This window comes from Vombatus ursinus, unplaced genomic scaffold (assembly GCF_900497805.2).
Source record: "Vombatus ursinus unplaced genomic scaffold, bare-nosed wombat genome assembly UNPS02014774.1, whole genome shotgun sequence".
NCBI classification, from domain to species: domain Eukaryota; kingdom Metazoa; phylum Chordata; class Mammalia; order Diprotodontia; family Vombatidae; genus Vombatus; species Vombatus ursinus.
This window is the reverse complement of record NW_020954552.1, coordinates 20,921,775-20,937,113: the sequence shown is the minus strand read 5'-3', so window position 1 is coordinate 20,937,113 and position 15,339 is coordinate 20,921,775. Positions and strand designations below refer to the sequence as shown.

The window sequence follows — 15,339 nt, the reverse complement described above, 5'->3', positions numbered from 1 at the left end:
ACAAATCGGGGTTAAGTGATTTGTCCAGGATCACACTGCTAGTGTCTGAGTTCAGTTTTGAACTCAGATCTTCCTAGCTCCAGACCCAGTGCTCCACCCACTGTACCATTTAGCTGCCTACACAGCTATTATGTGTTAAATATTCAACCAAAACTCAGTTTTTCTTGGCTCCACTCTGTCATATTGCCACTCATACAGTAGGAGCTTAGTGGATTGAGAATGGATTAGATAGAAGTCAAGGATATTATGAGAACATACAAGGCTGTCTCTTAATATCAGTATTCTAAGAACCTTAGGTGGATACTGGCAAGGAGAAATCCCATATTTTAGATGAAGCAAAAAAAGTTCTAGAAACCTACTTTTCCCTGAAAGGAAAATATGAGCCTGCTAATATTTTTTTAAACCAACTGAGGTGGTAGCATCCTGACTCCATTACTCAACCCCAGGGATATGAGACAAACTGAAACAGAAGAATAAAGAAATAAAAGTGGATAAATAAATGAATGAATGAATAAAGGCCTAAAGAGCAGCATATTATTTTGACAGTTATGGGTACTATTAATTTACATTATTTGAAGTTGAAAATAATAGAATGCAGGAAATTAGGACACGGTCTGGTTCATGTACTTTATCTTTCTTGTTAGAGGAACAGAAATAGTTTCTTGGTTAAGTTTCCCTTTGAAACAAAGAAAACAAAAATCCAGGCATTCCTTGAGTCTTCCAAGTGGAACGGTCATGAGCTCTAACTGGTACAAATCACTGACCTCTATGTGCCAACCCACTGGAATACGTCAAGGGGCAACTATGGAATGGGAAAAGGGCACTTTTGAGGACCTGAAGAAAACATTCATGGAAGGCTCAATGTACCAGCTTTCTTTCAACTCTTCTTCTTACCCTTCTCCATCCCAACTCAAGCAGGCACTGAGTTAAGTTTTTCAGAGTACTCCTATTAAGACATAATCTCCTTCACTTCCTCTCTTAAGTCACAGGGAAAGGGAGTTGCATGTGAATTTGACTGTCACAAGTTCTTGCTGTATGTAATCAAATTGCCTTCTAAAACTAGATTCCAACCCATGACTAGGTTCTCCATGATCTCCAACTTAAAAAAAAAAAAGGCAGGGAAAGGGGCTGGGGGAGTAATGGAGGATCATAAAAAGAATCTTAGAGATCATCTAGTCTAATCCTCCTCATTCTACAGATGAAGCAAATGAGGCTCAGAGGGCTCAAGTAACTTGCCCAGAATCACACAGCCAGAAGTCAAAATTTGAAACCCTGTCACTTTTCACCCCATTCCAGCCCAGGCCCTCTGGTAGTAAAACCAGTGCATTTTCCTCTACTTTTTTTTTTCTTTGTTCTACCAAGTACAAACAAGAAAAGGATATGATAACGAGCAAGGGCAGCTAGGTTGTGCAGTGGATACAGTACCAGTGCTGGGGTCAGGAAGACTCATCAAATCTGGCCTCAGACACTTAGTAGCTGTGTGACCCTGGGCAAGTCACTTAACCCCTGTTTCCCTCAGTTTCTTCTCTGGTAAAATGAGCTGGAGAAGGAAATGGCTAGCCACTCCAATATCTTTTGTCAAGAAAACTCCAGACATAACTGAAACAACTAGACAACAACAACAAAGGAACTTATAAGAAAGAGGCAGACAGAAAAATAGACTAGTAAATATAAACAATAACATTGCTGTCAGGGCACAGAAAGGAAATTTTACTAACAAATTAAATAACCAGGCTGCAAATTCCATGATCTCATGATCATGGAACTTCATCAGCGACCTCCTAGGTCAGGTGTATCCAAGTTTTTCCATTATGGGCCACAGAAGCAGAAATCCATGTGTGTGGGCCACATGAATCTAATTATATAATTAATTACATTTTGTTTCAATTACGATTACTCATTGAGCCAAACTTGCTAGTCTGACACCTGGTGGCCGCCAATTTACACTATGTTAGCAGCAGGTAATTGGTTGGGTCTATTAGTACATTTGTGCTAGCTGGTTAGATAGAAAAAATAATTTTTTTTTGGCTAAAAAAAGGATCAGGAGGGCTGTACTCAAGAGTCAGGTGAGCCACATTGGATTGCATGCTGCATAAGTTAGAAGCCTGACTTCAAAGTATTACCAATCCCCAATCTGAAAAATACAAATAAAGATGAGGAAGAGAAAAAGATTTAGACCATGTCATTATATGACTAAGCAAGAGGACAGACAGGAAGGCTTAGCTAGTCTAAAAACAAACTACGTGTAAGGAACTGCCTGAGAGGCAAAAAGCCTTGGTTCTTCAAAAACTGATCACTTTGTCTGAAAAGTCAGGTTTCCTGGTGCTTTTTTTCTTCCAGTTTGCATTTAATAAAATACCTATTCCAACTAGACTGAATGATGTCTATCTTCTTACTAATAAAAAAAATTCATGGGAAGAAATTTAGGTTATGTCCTTTCAAATTAATTTCTTTTTTATTTTATTTTATTTTCAATTAATTTAAAATTTTTCTTTTGCACTTGTTTCACTTGTTTAACTTTTCTCTCTACCATGTCTTTCTTAAGGGAAAGAGGTCAACACCTCTCCCATCCCAGGCACCTGCTTTTACTGTATCTCGTTTATTTTACACACAAAGTTGTAATCTATAAACAACTCTCCGTTATTTCTTAAACTGATCATTCTCTGGGCTCAGTTCCAAACAAGAAAGAGAACAGATCACAGAGCACCGAAGTCAATGTCATTTTCTCAGTTCTCATTCTCCTTGACCTCCTGTAGCTTCATTCAGTTCAACACACCCTCTCTGAAATTTGTTTTTCCTTTGGCCTTAACGTTACACTTTCCCGCCTTTCTGCTTCCTCATGAACTTTCTCTTGCTCCTAAATAATAAAAGCTAGTATTAATATAGCATTTTAAGGTTTGCAAAGCACTTGATATACATTATCTCATTTGATCCTCACAAAAACCACATGAGGTAGGTGTTACTCCCCACACCCAACCCATTTTAACAGAAGAGTTTACTAGGGTTGAGAGTGGTTAAGTGATTTACCCAAGGTCACACAGCTAGCAAGAGTCTGAGGCAGAATTCAAACTCAAGGTCTTCCTGACTCCATAGCCAACACTCTATCCATTACACCAGCTAGGGGTCAGATATTCCCCATCATTTACTGAGTTTTATTCTTTCTCTCTCTGTCTCTCTCTCTGTGTCTCTCTCTCTGTCTCTCTTTCTCTCTGTCTCTCTGTCTCTATGTCTCTGTCTTTCTGTCTCTCTTTCTTTTCTCTCCCCACACACACACATGTATTAAAATGTGTATGTGTGTGTATATATATATATATGTATATATAGTTTATATACATACACAGACACACACATACTTTGTTCATCAAAGACATTATCTTCCCTTACAGCTTTGACTGCAACTACTTTGTAGGTGACTTATAAAGTTATATGCATGTGGAATTTGGTTTGATTTTCATTAATGTTTGTTTTTTCCATCACAATAATCACCCTCCCCTTCCGCTACAAGAACCCTCCTTTGTAACAAGGGAAAACAGTCAAGCAAAACTGATCAATACAACTCTTATCTGTTCATGGCTACCTCCATCATCTTTAATCTTTCTGATGTATATATACAAATTATTTTGTACTACAGAAACTATGTGGTATAACAGCTAGTGTTGGATCTAGAGTCAGAAAGACCTGAGTTCAAATTCTCTAACACTTATTAGCTATATAGTACTTCACTTCTCCTCCATTTCTGGAGCCATGAACTGCAATCAAATCTACTCTGACACTGTTACTAGGAATGTGCCAATCTTGCAGACCTATTCATTACCACTGTAACTTTCAATGACAAAATATCCCTAACCCACCACTACTCCCTTTTTGAGTTGCTTAGCATGGAAGATAAATATCCACGAGGGCAGGGATTGTCTTTGCTTTTTGTATGTGGGAGGAGGGAGGGTCGGCTAGGTGACAAAGTGGATAGAGTGCAAGAAGACTCATCTTGTGTCTCTAGTGCTTGGCATACAGTAAGCTCTCGATAAATGCTTTCTTCATTCATTCAATCAATCCATCAGTCCCCTTTCTCCCAAAATATCAAGTCCTATCCATTCTTCCTTTGGTAATAATGTTGAATCCATTTCTCCCTTTCTGTCCCCATTGCTACTACCCTAGTATCACCACACACATGAAATAGCTATCTAAACAGCTTATGAAGTGATTTTGTCTTCACCTCCTTCCAATTCATCCTGCACAACCCCTTTGGATTAGTCTGCATCAAATATACTTTCCATCAGGTTCAAAAGGTTCAAAAACCTTCAATGATTCCTCTTTGCCTAAGAATAAATATAAACTCCTTAGCCTGGCACTCATGATCTTCCACTGCATCTTTTTTCTAACCCTATCATCTGCTTATCTCCATTTTCTCTTTTTCTAACCATAACATTCACTACTCACCTGTGCTAGCTCTTTGCTCTATTTAAGCTGTCCTCAGAACATTTCCCACCACCTGGCATTTCTTCCCTTCTCTCTAGCCATCCACATATCTTCTCTGTGAAGCCTTTCCTGGGACCACTCTAACTCACAATCATCCTCCTTCCACTGACCTCTTATCTGAGTCCATTATCACTTATTGCCTTGTATTATTGTTAACTGACTTTTCCTACTTGTATTTCAGATCTTCCCAACAAAATCATCAGCTGCTTTATGGTGTTAGACACTGGTGCTCAATAAATGTTTGCTGCCTCAACTGAAAGAGACCAATTAGATACTGGGACAGGAATGTTGGGAAATTCTGACCAGTGTTCTATTGCAGTCAATTCTTAATTATGCGTCAACTGATTCTCCACGTTATACGTTATCCAGACCAGTTTCTTCCCCTCCTTTTCCACCTGCTTTTCATTTTGTTGCCAGTTAACATTCCCACATTAGAGCAAACAGTTTCTTTATCTGTTTCTTACCCCAGTATCAAGCCAGTGCATTGCACAAAGTGGTGACAACATTTTTGTTGAATGAACTAGGAAAGGATGGTAAAACAAATTAATCTACTCTACTATTTATTAATCACTCATTAAAGATTTTGATGGGTGGAATGGTGAATTTATGGTTATAATGATGTCTAGAGATTACTTATGAATCTTTTTATTTAGAGTCTTCCTGTAATGCTCTAATACCAGTTAGTTGAACCAGGAGACCTTGACTTTCTTTTGAGAACACTAACATTTTTCTTATTTCCCTCTTACTCAGTGAGAAGCTATAATCATGACACCACTACCTCACAGAAGCAGACAACAAAATTCAACTCAACAACTACTTTATTAAGCACCTAACATGTGTGAAGTTTCATGCCAGGTGTTGTGGGGAAGGGGATCCGTCATCAGTAAAATGATGAAGTTAGACTCAGTGAACTCTCAGTTTCCTGCCGGCTCCAAATCTATGATCCTTAATCTAAATCTGATTCCTTAATATTTTATACCCTGAAATTCCCAACCATTTCTGTTCCTATTTTTGAGTGGTCATGAAATCTCATTGAGTAGAGTCTGTAATAGAATTCTGGGGCTTGATGCCACCAGAACTATACCTAACACAAGCAGAAGTATCTAAAAGGTCTCACTCTCTATGAGATCACTTTCCCATTTAGACTCTGAACAGGACAAAATCAAAGATGGCCCAAAGGACAATGGATACATGGTTGGTACAAAAATAGGTTGCAGCATTTTACCAACAATAATTTAAAAGAAATAAAGATTACTCAAGAAACCTATTAGTCAGTCAATAAATATTAAGAACCTACTATGTGAAAATTTTAATTTTTTTTTAAAAAGAACTTACTATGTGCTAGGTGCTGGGGATACAAAGAAAGTCAAAAGACAGTCCCTGCCCTCAAGCAACTCACAGTCTACTAGGTGACAATATGCAAACAACTGTATATAGACAAGCTATGTTAAGGAAGTGAGTTGACGATGTAGAAAGAACAAGGGTTAACAGATGGGGTAAACTAAGTCCTTCACTAATACCTACAGAGTGTTTGAAGACCAAGAAGATGACTTCTAGAACAATGTATAAATTCTCTATGAATATGAGTGGGAAGTCACAGATACATGCATACAAATGCACAGGATGTTGAGTTAGATAGTCTATGTTTACCACCACCTTATCAATGAGATCTCAAATCTGTGAATTCATGAAATATCAGAATGATAGATCCAGAGGTGAAAGGAACCTTAGAGGTCTTCCGGTCTAAACTCCTCATTTTATCAATGATGAAATCGAGCTCAGAGAGATTAAGCTATTGTCCTAAGGTCACATAGATTATAAATTGCAGAGCCAGCATTGGAACCCAGGGCTTCCAAATTCAGTGGCCTACTATGACTGTCTCACCAAAACAGCACCTAGAGCCCTAATCTAGCATCCTCTTAAGCAGAATGATGAAGCATTAGCCTGACCTAAAAGAGCAGTAACCTAGAAGTCAGAAGACCAGGATTCTAGTATCAGCTCCACCATCAATTAGCCATATGATCTAACATGATTTAACTCAGCAAATATTTAACAAGTGCCTAATATGGAGAAGTCACTGGGCAAGTTTCCTGAGCATCATTTTCCTCAACCACAAAATAAGGGTATTGGATCAAAAGATCTCAAAAGCATTTTCTAGGTCTAAAATCCCACAATCCCTATGATTCTGGATTTTCTTTTACCCTCTCTTTCTATACCCTTCAGTAACTCTCCACTATTTCATTCCCCTGTATTCTCATGCTGCCTCATTCCTGAGCTCCTAAGAAGCAACTGATAACATCTAGACTAAGGTAAGAGTGAATTAACTACATATTCCTCATTTGTACCTCTCCTCCTCTCCACTCCCACACACTCCATTATTACCTGAAATTTAAAAGGGGACCTAAAAAGAGAGCAATTGATTAAAACTGCGAATGGTAGAGTCCAAGCTTGACAAATTAGCTGAAGGTTTGTAGTTGACGTTGTGGTTGTTTTGTGGTTTCGGTGATTGTTATGGTTTTGTGTCCATACGTGTACATGGTACAGGTTGGGGAGGGGGGGAGAAAACTCCCACCAAATAGGTAGGTGCCTCCTCTACTTGGGAGCTTGATACCACCAGAACAATGTCAAACACAAACGGAAGTATCTGGAGGGCCTCACTCTCCAGGAACTCCCTCTCCCACTTAAACTCTGCACAGCACAAAATCACGGATTGTCCAAAGGACAATGGATGCATAGTTTTTAGCCAAGGCCAGATCTTCTCCCAGCAATAAAATAACCTCTCCAGTTCATAGGGAAAGCAAAAGATTTTCCTCACCAAATGTCTAAGCTGGTAACTTTTATTACAATACTTAGCTTGAGATTCACTTTACATCTCTGAAATTTCATCTACAAAAAGAGGACAGTGATGCTACCTCACAGACATATAAGGAAAGTTGTATATGCCTAAAAGCACTAGAGAAATGTAAGCTAATAGAAAATTATCTCTCTAATAACTAGACTCCAACTGAAGCTAAGAAAAAGAACTTGGTTATGTTTGTGATTATAATTTGGTCTTAAATGACAGAGCAGTTTGTTTAGAGAGAGGGGAAGGGGAAGGGGACAAGCATTTATTAAGTGCTATGTGCCAGGCATGTGCTAATCATCAGAAATTTGAATCCACCTGTTTTCTATTCACCAACATATTTGAGTATTCTGCCTCTAATTTGATAAAGACCAGTAAGCTTCCTTCCCACCCCCAATTTTGTTCCACTTTCTACTTTGCATACAAGAACAGAAGTAATAACTTAAAATGGAGAGAATACTGGCTTTTTAGTCAGAAGACCTGGTTTTCAATTCCATCTCTATCAGTCTGTGTGACTTTGGGCAAATCACTTAACTCTTCTACGCCTCTGTTCATTCATCTGTAAAATGAGGGAGTTGGACTGATGGCTTCTAAGGTCCCTTCCCTCTCTAATTCTATGATCCTATGAACAACAAAAGTATTTGGACTGGAAAAGAAAAGAAAGAGTTTTCCAGGAACTTTTTAGGCTTCCATTTTGAACCCCGTAAAGCAACCAAAACCTACCAACTACGCCATGGCTTTGCTAGTCTATAATAATAGAAAGTGGTTATGCACCACATCTCCTTTATGGATATGCTCAACTAAAACCACTCTGCATGCCACGCCTCTCTTTTACCCCCCCCCCCCCACCCCATGCTTGGTTTCCAAGGACTGGATTACAACAAAGGTGACTTGTACTCAGTTCAAGAGCTTTGTAAACGCCATCATTTATTAAAGTTCATGTAAGTTTTTCTTTGTTCTTTTGGCTTTTTTTAAAAGCTATTCAGTGATGATGTATTCAAAATACCTCCATCCATTACTCCTTAGCTGGATGAATTTTTGTTGAAGTTTGTGTAAGGCGCTCCTTCTTGTAAAATTCCCAAAGGCACATGGGTCAGACTGATCCAACAACTTCCTTTAGTTTGAAACCAAAAAAGCTAACAATTCACATTATAAATGAAAATACAAATCTCATACAGCTTATTTACTAAGTGGCCATATAAAGCTGTCTAGGCATTAGTGTATGGAAGATTTAAAAACTTTACACGGCAACCCCCAAGGTAACTGTGCCACAACCCAAAGCAACTACTTTGCACTGAACTCCCACTAAATAAATGCCTATGTGTAACATAACAGGTCAGGAATCCGATGCAGATCCCAAGGAAAAGAGGGAAAGAGTGGAAAGGACAAACAAGCTAGATAAAATTTGTTGCATAAAAAATAGATACCTACAAACACATATACCTGTGTAATGAGCCAGAAAACTTGGTTTTAATCTTTAAGAAACAGCAGCAGCAGCATCAATAACAACAACAACAGTGGCATCTACCTTGTCTGGATGCCCTTCTTCGAATCTTCATTTTAGGAAATGAAGGCCACGAGTAGTTAAAAGGTGAGTCTGAATCTGAATCCATCCTTTCTGTTCAATCAACAGATCCTCACGAAGCCCTTTGCAGCCTTCCAAGGCAGTCAAGTCTAAGTGTGATGCAAAGTCAAGGAAGCAATGGGGGCAGGATCAAATAGCTCACTAACTCAGGGGAGGGAAAATCAGTAAATGGTGTGTTCCCTTCAGGCGTCCAGGCATGTAGACAAGCGCAGCCTGTAAATATTAAAGCTAAACTAGAAGGGGGTTTGGCTTCTTTGTTTTTTTTTTCTTTAAAGAGAGAGAGCCCAAGAGAGAGAAAACTAGAAGCAACACTGATACATCACAGTCCAGTTATTCAAAAGGTCAGCAGGAGCAAATGAATCATTAACTCACCTTTTCTCTTTGCTGAAACTGGAAATGAATAGTGGAGGGAAGCCAGGATTGAAAGTGACTAAGAAAGCAAGCCTTTGAGGACTATTTTAAAAAATGCAAAACAAAACACACCTTCAAAAATAGAGGTTCACTGGGTTTTGGTGTCAACAGTATCATTTTTCATAAGAAAAAAAAGGTTTTGGGCTTTGCTTGGGTTTTTTTTTTTTTCTGTGCAACATTAGGTTAAAAGTTTCAACTGGTAGAGCAGATAACAAGCAGAAAGCTTGATGCTGCATGCCAGGTTATGTATCTTCTTAGTATTAGCAGCCTTGGCAATGTTTCAGATATTGCAGCTGAGAAAGCACCAATAATCTGTCTAACAATACAGATTCCCTATCTTTGCAAACCTAAAGGGCAGAAAGCTTCAGTATTATAACAAAAAATATTAATCTCATTAAGGGAGTCTTCTAGCCACACATGTTGTGTTTGATTTGAGTATTCTCCTTAGACCTGTCACTGAGCTGTCCATCATAAGGATTTTGTGGGCCTGGCACCTTTACAACACAGCTCTAAACTTTCAGTCCTTAACAATAAAAGTAGTGACTAATTTACAACAAATCACCCCTTCTTACACAGTCTCCCTGAACAACTCAACAGTAAATAGCATTCAGTCAGAATCTATTATCCCCTCCCCCAACATCTTTTCACCACAAAAAATTAACTTCCCTGTTCTCCAAATACAGACCCTTCCAACAGGCTATGATTAACCAAGTTCTTTGCAAAAATGTTACAGCCCAAGATTCTCCAGTAAGTCTTTGGTGGTCCTGGAGATTAAGTTTTAATGTATTTTTGTGGATACTTTCTAACCTTTCATAATATCCGATCTACTCCACTACAGGTTGAATCATTCCTGGGTAAAAAGAAAAAAAGATTAAATGAAAACATTCCACTGAGAGCTAATAATAATAATAATAATTAATAATAGCAGCTAATATTTATATAGTACTTATTATGTGCCAGGCACAAGAAGGCAGCTAGATGGCTCAGTAGATAGAGCACTGGGCCTGGAGTTAGGAAGATCTGAGTTAAAATTCAGCCTTAGACATTTATTAGCTGTGTGACTCTGGGCAAGTCACTTAATCTCTGTTTGCCTTAAACCACTGGAGAAGACAACCCCATGGATAGTATAGTCCATAGCATCAGACACAACTGAACAACAACAACAATGTGCCAGGGACTGTGCTAAGTGCTTTACAATTATTATCTCCTTTGATCCTCACACCAATCCTGGGAGGAATGAGGTATTATTATCCTCATTTTACAGATGAGAAATCTGAAGCAAACAGAGGTTAGGTGACCTGCCCAAGGTCACACAGCTAATAAACTGTCTGAGGCTGAATTTAAATCAGGTCTTCCTGACTCCTGGCCCAATGCTCTTATCCACTGAGCCACCAAGCTGCCCATAATCTGGCAATGGATGCAATATTCTGTCCTATAGTCCTCCACCTTATTGCTAATGAAAGAGGAGATATTTTTTATTATCTCTTTTCTAGTACTTCATTGGTTTTTTTCTTCAATTGCTCAAAAGCTGAACTTCATTACTTTTTTTTTCCTAGTCTGTTTCCTGCATTTAGAAAAGGAGAGGGGCAGCTAGGTGGCACGGTGGATAGAGCACCGGCCCTGAAGTCAGGAGGACCTGAGTTCAAATCTGGCCTCAGACCAAACACCTGACACGTTCTAGCTGTGTGGCCCTGGGCAAGTCACTTAACCCCAATTGCCTGAAAAAAAAAAAAAAGAAAGGAAAGAAAAGGAGAGAGATTACAATACGTGAACCAAGTCAACGTAGAGTTGGATTATGGTGACGTGTTCGGTAACATTTTACTTCATTTATGTTACAAACTGAGGAAGACGTGATTGCTGTTGTTAGCAAAGTCAGCAGCTGGAAAAAAATGTTAACTTCTAATCCAAACCAGAACTGTATCAAGAATTCAGTTTGTTATAAAATTTCAACTTAATGGGAAGTTATTTCTGTTTTGATAAATGTCCTATTTTTTGCACATTCTCTTTCTGCCTAGCTAAATAAATATCTGACCAGATAATAATAATCTGACCAGATAATAATAATCACCTAATCTCTCTGGGTTTCAATTTTCTCACCTACAAAATCGGAGAATCAGTCCCTTCTAGCTCTAAGCTTCATGTAAAGAAACTGGGACAGTAACACGTTATTCTCCCACATGTACAAGAGGTAACCCAGGTTCCTCCTCAGTCCCATCTCTCTTCTCTGAGTGACATGAGAAGCAGCCCCGTGTAACTTGAACAATCCTGTCCGAAGGAATTTTTGTGGCCCCAAAAAGAAAACTGGGGGAAAGTTGGAGGGGGGTGAGGCACTGTTATGTCTCCAGACTCATAGGAGGTGCTGGCATGTTACAGTTAGGGTTAGCTTAGAGGCTAAAAAAGGGTAGCAGACTATAGAGTCAACCATGACCCGAATCAATACAATATTGAGACACTCTAGTTATAAGAGGCTGTAAAATACCAAATGACTTTCCTTAAGTCCTTGGAGCTATAAGGAGAATTTCAGATTAGAGACTAGTCCCAAGAGTGAGGTTCCTTTATCTGATACAGGTAAAGATTCAGAACCTAAGGTATCAGGTAAACAATTGATTTTATTAAACAGAGGTCCAAGTGAGCACAGCTTTCCTAAGTCTTCTGTCAAAACTTGCTCAGTGTCCCCAGGTAAAAGCAGCCCTTACAAAATATAATAATCCTCATGACAATTCTGTTGATTCTCAGAAGCCTTATTTTTGTTCTATGTGTAAACTTTTCATCTAGGTTCATCTGGATGCATCCATTAGTTGCTTGAAATTACTCTAAGGAAGAGGAGCATAACGAGCTTAATTGTGGAAAATTAGACATTAATATCATTATCAGTTATTGATATTATATTGGAGAATGGCGATTCCATCAGTTCTCTACCCAAAATTCCTCTTCCTAGAAAAGCATTTTAAAATTTTATATATGGTTTATATTTATACATGTATATTTATATACACATTATGTATATATTACATAAAATGTGTTTCATACTATGATATACCAAGTAAGATGAGCATAACATAAGGAAAGAGAACTGGCTGGCCTAAGAATGAGGAGAGCTCTCATTAACTAGCAAGATGACTTTGGATAAATCACTTAACTTGTCTGGGTCTCAGTTTCTGCATCTGTAAAATGATGAGGTTTGACTAAATGATCTCAAAGGTAAGCACTATTTGCAAAATACTTTTTATTAACATAAAACTTCAATGAGGGAGCAGTCAACCCATGGCTATAAATTTTAAGAGAGCATGAAGCCCTCTTCAGAGCTGTGTGTGCCATCCTTAAAGCAAGCACTGACCCTCCTCTATCCCCTCCAAAAAACCCTGCCATTATGAGTTACAATCACACTGACTTTTAAAGGAATCTTTTTTATAAAGTAATAGTTTTATTAGTAGATTGAGATATATGAAAGTGTTCTAATCACCCACCAAGGGAGAAAAGTGTTTTCATAGTAATTTGGGGGTATATGTGGATGTATGAATATGAATATACACATAGAATATATTATGAATCTGTGTAAGTGCACATGTGCATATATGTATGTATGTGTGTGTGTGTGTGTGTACACACACGCATGCACACAGTGGCATCATGGCATAGTATAGTTAGGAAGTTAGGAAGTATAGTTAGGAAGACCCTGGTACAAATTCAGGCTTTTGAATAAACTGAGTGGGTAAATCACTTAACCTCTCAGTGCCTAGACATCTCTTTAAGGCTGTAAATTGCAGGACAATTTCAGATTCTCATTCACAGAAGGAGTTTCCTCACCATAAGGTCTCCAATCCAACAAAATTAATTTTAAGTGTTAAAAGATATAAGCCAGATCAGTAATATCATGACCAACTGCCAACAATACTGATTTCTAGCTCATTTCCTTCCTAGGGGTAGAAACTCTTGCTATAAGAATCTTCATAAGCCTAAAAGTAATTCAAATTTTATATAATGATCTTTAAGCCAGGTTCAACACCTGAGCAGAATTCTTACAACTAAGATTTTCTAAAGGGTTACATACCATAAAAATAATAGATAACTCTGGTCCCATAGGACCATAGAATATCAGAAATGAAAAGGATCTTAGAAATGATTCCTCTCATTTTATAAATAAGGAATAAGGCCAAGAAAAAAGGGAAGAAGGGTGAAAGGGAAGGAAGGAAAATAGGCAGGAAGAGGATTTAAATACTATGCTTTATGAGTATTATCTCATTTAGTGCTCACAACAACCCTGGGAGGTAGTGGTTATTATTATCCCCATTCTACAGTTGAGGAAACTGAGCCAGACTGTGGTAAAGTCACACAGCCAGTGTCTGAGGTTAGATTTGAATTTAGGTCTTCCTGATTCCAGGTCCAGCACTCTATGCACTATGCCACCTAGCTGCCTCTAGAAAGGTAAAGTGACTTTCTCAAACTTGCTTTGTGATCTATAACTGTGTTTCATATAATGATATATCAATTAAGAAGCTCTACCTCCATGCATTCGTATCAATGTTCTCCCTACGCTGCTTCATTTCTACCTTTTTGGATTCTTCCTTTTCTTTCAAGACCCGACTTACGTACATGTTGTGTACAAGTTTCATCTCTCTAGTAGAATGTAAGCTCTATGAGGCCGGGGACTTTCATTTTGTACTTTGTACCACCAGTGACAGGGATAGCTAGATGGTTCAGTGGAGAGCCAGCTGGGCCTGAAGTCAGAAAGACTTATCTTCCTGAGTTCAAATCTGGCCTCGGATACTTACTCGCTGGGTGACCCTGGGAAAGTCACTTATCCTCTGTTTGTTTAGGAGGCTGCTTTGTGGTTCAGTAGAGAGAGTGCTGGGCCTAGAATTTGGAAGATCTGAATTCAAATCTGAGCCTCAGACATTTACTATGTCACCCTGGGCAAGTCACTTAACCTCTTTTCCCCTTAATCCACTGGAGAAGAAAATGGCAAACCATTACAGTATCTTTGCCAAGAAAACCCCATGGGCAGTATGGCCCATGGGGTCACAAAGAGTTGAACATGACTGAACAACAACAACAACAATCAGTGACTAGCACGTAGTAGAGTTTGGAATGGAATAAAGTTGGTTGAACTGACTTGGCCAAGGCCACATGCCTAAGAAGTAGCAGAATGAGGCTTTGAACCTAGTCTTCTGACTCGTGTTCTCAATGCTCTTTCAAATACTCTGTCATATTGGCTCTCTAGGGCACAATGAGAACGTCACTTGTGTCCGAGCTTCTTCCAATTTCTTTGTCATGGTCTAATTAAGAGAGATTAGCTCATTCCACATGGTGATAAACTGTTCTCTCTCTTCACTAAATAGCTTTTCACAATAATGTGCCCTTGTAACTCGATGTACAACGTACAATCCGTCCCTATTTATACACATTCTATATTGTACATGAGTTCGTGATTTTCAGAACACGTTTACAAGATAATAAGGTGAATTAAAAGGATAAAGATCCAGAGTGCGCTTAAAAAGTAGCCAGGTTCTCCTCTCCTTCTAGGCAATTTTCTTAACCTTATGGAAGAACAAAGAGGGGAAAATGGAATAAAAATGAAAGCGTAGAGGGCCTTTATAAACTTCTCCTTCAAACTTTTCATTTTACAAATGAGGAAACTGAGGCTCCAAGAAATTAAATCTTCAAAATTGCCCAGCTGGTTACTGGAAGAAATTTGACTGAAAGAAGGTATCCAGACATTCCATTCCCTGCTTCCTCCATGATCCCAAGCTGAAATGGAACCTCATTCAGTTGCATCTGGTAATTTACTTTTTTATGAAAGTACATTTGATAATTAACTCTTTTGTCCTCTTGTTTTTCCAAAGAAATATTTTTTGGGGAAAAACTAGTGATCAAAAATTATAAATTGAATTCAAAGAGAAATGGAGTTTAAAAGAACAGATCTCTTATTAATCAATCCTTTGTTGTTGTTGTTTAATTGTTTCAGTTATGAGTGATTCTTTGTGACCCCATTTGGGTTTTTTTTTTTGGAAAAGATACTGGAGTG

General features: G+C 38.4%; 1 protein-coding gene across 4 annotated transcripts in view; it reads right to left on the bottom strand.

The window, feature by feature from the left end:
- The window catches only part of ARHGEF28 (Rho guanine nucleotide exchange factor 28), a 372,652-nt gene that overhangs the window by 136,503 nt on the left and 220,810 nt on the right, over positions 1-15,339 (bottom strand). The window contains exon 1 of one of the 4 annotated variants that reach the window (XM_027864274.1): positions 8,847-8,983. The exons of the other annotated variants lie outside the window; for them this stretch is intronic. Coding sequence (XP_027720075.1) covers positions 8,847-8,931 — 85 coding nt within the window. The 5' untranslated portion in view covers positions 8,932-8,983. Of the gene's footprint in view, positions 1-8,846; positions 8,984-15,339 lie in introns of those variants that run through there. 4 annotated transcript variants of the gene reach the window in all.